The sequence below is a fragment of the Nicotiana sylvestris genome, chromosome 9 (genome assembly GCF_000393655.2).
Source record: "Nicotiana sylvestris chromosome 9, ASM39365v2, whole genome shotgun sequence".
Taxonomy (NCBI): Eukaryota; Viridiplantae; Streptophyta; class Magnoliopsida; order Solanales; family Solanaceae; genus Nicotiana; species Nicotiana sylvestris.
In genome coordinates this window covers 172049679-172054781 of record NC_091065.1, presented here as the reverse complement: position 1 = coordinate 172054781, position 5103 = coordinate 172049679, and the positions used below count along the sequence as shown (strand labels likewise).

At 43.5% G+C, this 5103-nt stretch overlaps 1 protein-coding gene across 1 annotated transcript; it reads right to left on the bottom strand.

Moving 5' to 3' along the window:
* Positions 1-1646: 1646 nt before the first annotated feature.
* Positions 1647-2356, bottom strand: LOC138878603 (uncharacterized). The gene is made up of 3 exons (XM_070158295.1): positions 2214-2356; positions 1955-2130; positions 1647-1843 (listed from the first exon to the last, which is right to left on the bottom strand). The coding sequence occupies exons 1-3, from the start codon at positions 2354-2356 to the stop codon at positions 1647-1649; spliced, it is 516 nt and encodes a 171-aa protein (XP_070014396.1).
* Positions 2357-5103: the final 2747 nt, after the last annotated feature.

Genomic DNA, 5103 nt, shown 5'->3' with positions numbered 1-5103 from the left:
AAATGTTCACTGATGCTTGGGCATCGGGGGAAGAGGGAGGAGTATCTCTATATCTGGCCCTCTCCGGATACGAGATGTATTCTAGGACTGAGTCCGAAAAGATCTCCCGAGAGGGCTCGTACTCACTCCCTGACATGTCAATGGCTCTGTCCGTCGCTTTTATGGCCGTCCTCATATTCTTGATGTTTTGCCTAGCTTGAGGAGTGAGTTTGACCATTTCTGTTTTCCACCCCGGGAGGATTCACCTCTGACGGGTTGTTTTGATCCCTTGCCTCTTTGTTTTACCATTGTCTTCAAACATCATTCAATGTATTTGTTAGTATCAATCAAGGTAGTTCAAGTTATTGTAGCAAAATAAATTGCAGAACAGAATCAAAGTGTTGCAGACAGTCTTTAGAAGCTGCCCAGTATGGACTGCACAAAATGGAGTGCGGTCCGCACAGGGACCAGTGCGGTCCGCACAAAATGGTAGTGCGCTTCGCACAGGGGTGGGGTTCAGAATACCCACCCTCTGAATCTTGATAGTGCGGCCCACATAAAATGGTACTGCGGCCGCACTGGGCTAGTGCGGACCGTACAAAATGTAGTGCGGCTGCACTGCCCAAGGGTTATCTTTCAGAAGTTCAACAGTGCGATTCGCACAAAGTGGTACTGCGGACCGCACTAGGGCATCGCGGACCGCACAAAAATGACCGCAGTCCGCACATGGTGCCCAGAAGTGGCACTAAGTTAGGGCTTCAGATTTTGCTTTTAAGGTCAAATTTCCACCTAATTAGAGGCCCTAATCGATTACCCAGTCCATTAAACTACTAAATCCACAGGAATCAACATTTAAACTAATCTAACCTAGAAATCGATCTAATTACGGGAGGAAGAAGAACAAAAGTTAAGAAAATGGAAATTAAACAAAATTACAAAATTAAACAAAGAAGAAATGAGTGTAATGTTACCAGATTATGAGATGAAGTAAAGTTAAACAGTGCCAATCAAGCAATTACGATCAAAGAAGAAGAGGAACAGTATTTAGAGTCTCTGAGGTTCAATTTTGCGAAAAGGGTAAAAGGAGGCCCTCAAGGTCTATTTATAGAAAAACCCCTCAGGCCCATTCTCACCTACCAATGCGGACCGCACAAAATGGACCATGGTCCGCACTAAGCTGTTATGATCAAACATGGCCAATTATCCCGTTGTGGTCCGCATAAAGCAGATCGCGGTCGCAGTGTAGTGTGTTCGCAGTGGCGAACTTCAGAGAGGTATCACTTTGGCCTTCACCAGTGCGGCCGCACTGGTAACTTCAGAGACTGAACAATTTTTCATTATGTCTTGCACTGCATCAACACAATCCCTGCAACATCTTACAACCAGTTAGCCCAAAAATCAATCCTATACTACAAATAAAATTAAAGAAAACAACAAGAAGAAAAACATATGGGTTGCCTCCCAAGAAGCGCCTGATTTAATGTCGCGGCACGACGCATGTTACCACCACATCATTTGGGATGAAGAAGCGTCACCACGTGGCTGTCATCAAACATTCCAAGATAATGCTTGACCCGGTGCCCATTAACTCTAAAGACTTCACCATTTTTGTTTTTCAAATCAAGAGCACCAAAAGGGGTCACAAACACAACTTCAAACTGTCCACTCTATTTGGATTTGAGCTTTCCTGGAAACAAACGTAACCGAGAATTGAATAAGAGAACTAAATCACCAACTTTGAACTCCTTTACACGAGCATATTTATCATGAAGGTACTTCATCTTGTCCTTATACAAGGACGAACTGGAGTAGGCATGAAATCTAAATTCATCAAGTTCATTGAGTTGTTCAACACGAAGATTAGCTACAACATCTCATTCCAAATTCAACTTCCTCAAAGCCCACATGGCCTTGTGCTCTAACTCAATCGGAAGATGGCAAGCTTTCCCAAACACCAACCGATATGGAGACATACCAATCAGAGTCTTGTAAGCCGTCCGATAAGCCCATAGAGCGTCATCCAACTTCTTCAACCAATCAATCTTATTAGCATTGACCGTCTTTGACAATGTACTTTTTATTTCCCTGTTGAAAACTTCCACTTGACCACTTGCTTGGGGATGATAGGGGGTAGAAACCTTGTGATTGACACTGTACTTGGAAAGCAACGTGTCGAAAGCTTTGTTGCAAAAGTGAGACCCCCATCACTAATAATCGCGTGAGGAGTGCCAAACCTTGTGAAGATGCTCTTTTTAGGAAATGAAACAATACTCTGGGCTTCATTGTTGGGCAGAGCCACGACTTCAACCCACTTTGAGACATAATCGACCTCCACAAGAATGTAAGTATTCCCAAAAGAGCTAACAAATGGACCCATGAAATCGATGCCCCAAACATCAAAGATATCCACTTCAAGAATGGTATTGAGAGGCATCTCATCCCTTTTTGAAATTCCACCCGCTCTTTGGCATTCATCATACCTCTTCACAAAATCACCCGCATCTTTGAACATGGTTGGCCAATAGAACCCGCAACTAAGAACTTTCAAGGCGGTCCTCACCCCACCGTGATGGCCGCCATAGGGTAAGGAATGACAAGCCTCTAAGATACTCAATTGTTCTTCCTCCGGGATACATCGACTAATCACACCATCCATGCAAATCTTGAACAAATATGGCTCATCCCAATAAAAGTCCAAACTATCCCGTTTGAGCTTCTTCCTTTGGTTAGAAGAGGGCTCATACGGGATTATTTCAGTCACAAGGTAATTGGCAACATCGGCAAACCATGTCCATTCATTGATACCGCAAGGAGTTGTTCGTCGGGAAATGAATCATTAATCTCAAGGCCATCACAAGGCCTCCCATCCTCCTCCAAACGGGACACGTGGTCCGCCACTTGGTTCTCACTACCTTTCCGGTCCATAATTTCTAGATCAAACTCTTGAAGTAGTAACACCCAATGCATCAATCTTGCCTTAGAGTCTTTCTTTGTCATCAAGTACCTAAGAGCGGCATGATCGGTGTGCACTATGACCTTGGCCCCCATAAGATACAACCGAAACTTTTCCATTGCAAATACTATAGCCAACAACTCTTTTTCGGTAACCGTGTAGTTCCTTTGAGCCTCATTCATGGTCCTACCTGCATAGTACACCAGATGAAACATCTTGTTAACCTTTGACCCAAAACATCCCCACCGCAATGTCACTTGCGTCACACATGAGCTCGAAAGGTAAGCTCAAATTTAGTGCGGTAATGATCTGGATAATGGTCAACTTAAGCTTGAGAAGCTCGAATGCTTGCATACATTCCTCATTGAACACAAATTTTACATCCTTTTCTAGCAACTTGCACAAGGGGTTTACCACTTTTGAAAAATCTTTTATAAACCTCCGGTAAAAACTCATGTGCCCAAGAAAACTCCTCACCCCTTTGACAGAAGTAGGGGGAGGAAGCCTTGAAATCACCTCTATCTTGGATTTGTCAACTTTAATCCCTTGCTTTGAAATTTTGTTACCCAACACTATACCCTCTTCAACCATGAAATGACATTTTTCCCAATTGAGTACGAGGTTTGTGTCTTCATATCGGGCCAATACTCTATCCAAATTTATCAAACATTCTTCAAAGGAATCACCAACCACACTGAAATCATACATGAAGACCTCCAATATATCTTCCACCATGTCGGTGAAAATAGCCATCATGCATCTTTGGAATGTCGTCGGAGCATTACACAATCCGAACGGCATCCGAGAGAAAGAGAAGGTTCCATATGGACAAGTAAAAGTGGTCTTCTCTTGGTCCTCCAGGGCAATTAAGATTTGATTATACCCCGATTACCCATCCAAAAAGCAATAAAAAGTATGCCCCACAAGACGATCAAGCATTTGGTCAAGGAATGGCAATGGAAAATGGTTCTTTCGGGTTACCTTGTTTACCTTCCGGTAGTCCATGCAAACCTTCCAACCTATGATTGTCCGAGTAGGAATAAGTTCATTGTTGTCATTGGTCACCACAGTCATACCACCCTTTTTCGGTACACATTGCACCAGAGAAGTCCATGAGCTATCAGAAATGGGGTACATAACCCCGGCATCCAACCATTTGATCACTTCTTTCTTCACAACTTCTTGCATAGCCTCGTTCAATCTTCTTTGATGCTCCAAGGAAGGCTTTGCATCATCCTACAAGATAATTTTGTGCATACAAAATGCGGGGCTTATTCCCCAAATGTCATCTAGAGTCCATCCAATTGCCCTTTTACGCTTTTGAAGCACACCCAAAGTGGCCTCAACCTGCATGTTAGTAAGGTAAGAAGAAAGAATAACTGGTAAAGTAGAGTTTGAGCCCAAGAATTCATACCTGACGTGTGGAGGAAGTGGTTTCAAATCCAACACCGGTGGCTCCTCAATTGATGGTTTTGTTGGTGGAGTTTTCCGATTTTTAAGATCCAAAGATAATTTTCTAGACTCATAAGAATAAGAGCTCATCCCATGTAAGGCATTCACGCACTCCACTCTACTTGCATCCTCATTGACATCAAGATTTTATAGCACGGCCTCAAGAGGATCCTCCGCGTTGATCATAGCACTGGTATTATCCACAATCACAGCTGTGACTAGGTCTACAAATGAGCACACCTCGGTGCTACTGGGTTGCTTCATAGACTTGCAAACATGGAAAACGACCTTTTCATCTCCCACTCGAAAAGTGAGCTCACCGGATTCAACACCAACCAATGCCTTCCCCATTGCAAGGAAAGGCCTTCCCAAGATAATAGGAACCTCATAGTCTACCTCACAATCCAAAATCACAAAGTCGGTCGGCAATATGAATTTGTCCACTCGGACAAGCACGTCATCAACAATGCCCAAAGGTCGCTTGATCGATCGATCCGCCATTTGAAGTCTCATTGAGGTTGGCCTAGGTTTCCTGATACCCAAAGTTTTGAAAATCGAGTAGGGCATCAAATTGATACTAGCTCCCAAGTCACATAGAGCCTTGGCAAAATCCGCACTCCCAATGGTGCAAGGAATAGTGAAAGCACCGGGATCTTCAAGCTTTGGGGCCATTGAATGCACTATAGCACTAACTTGGTGAGTCATCTTTATAGTTTCAC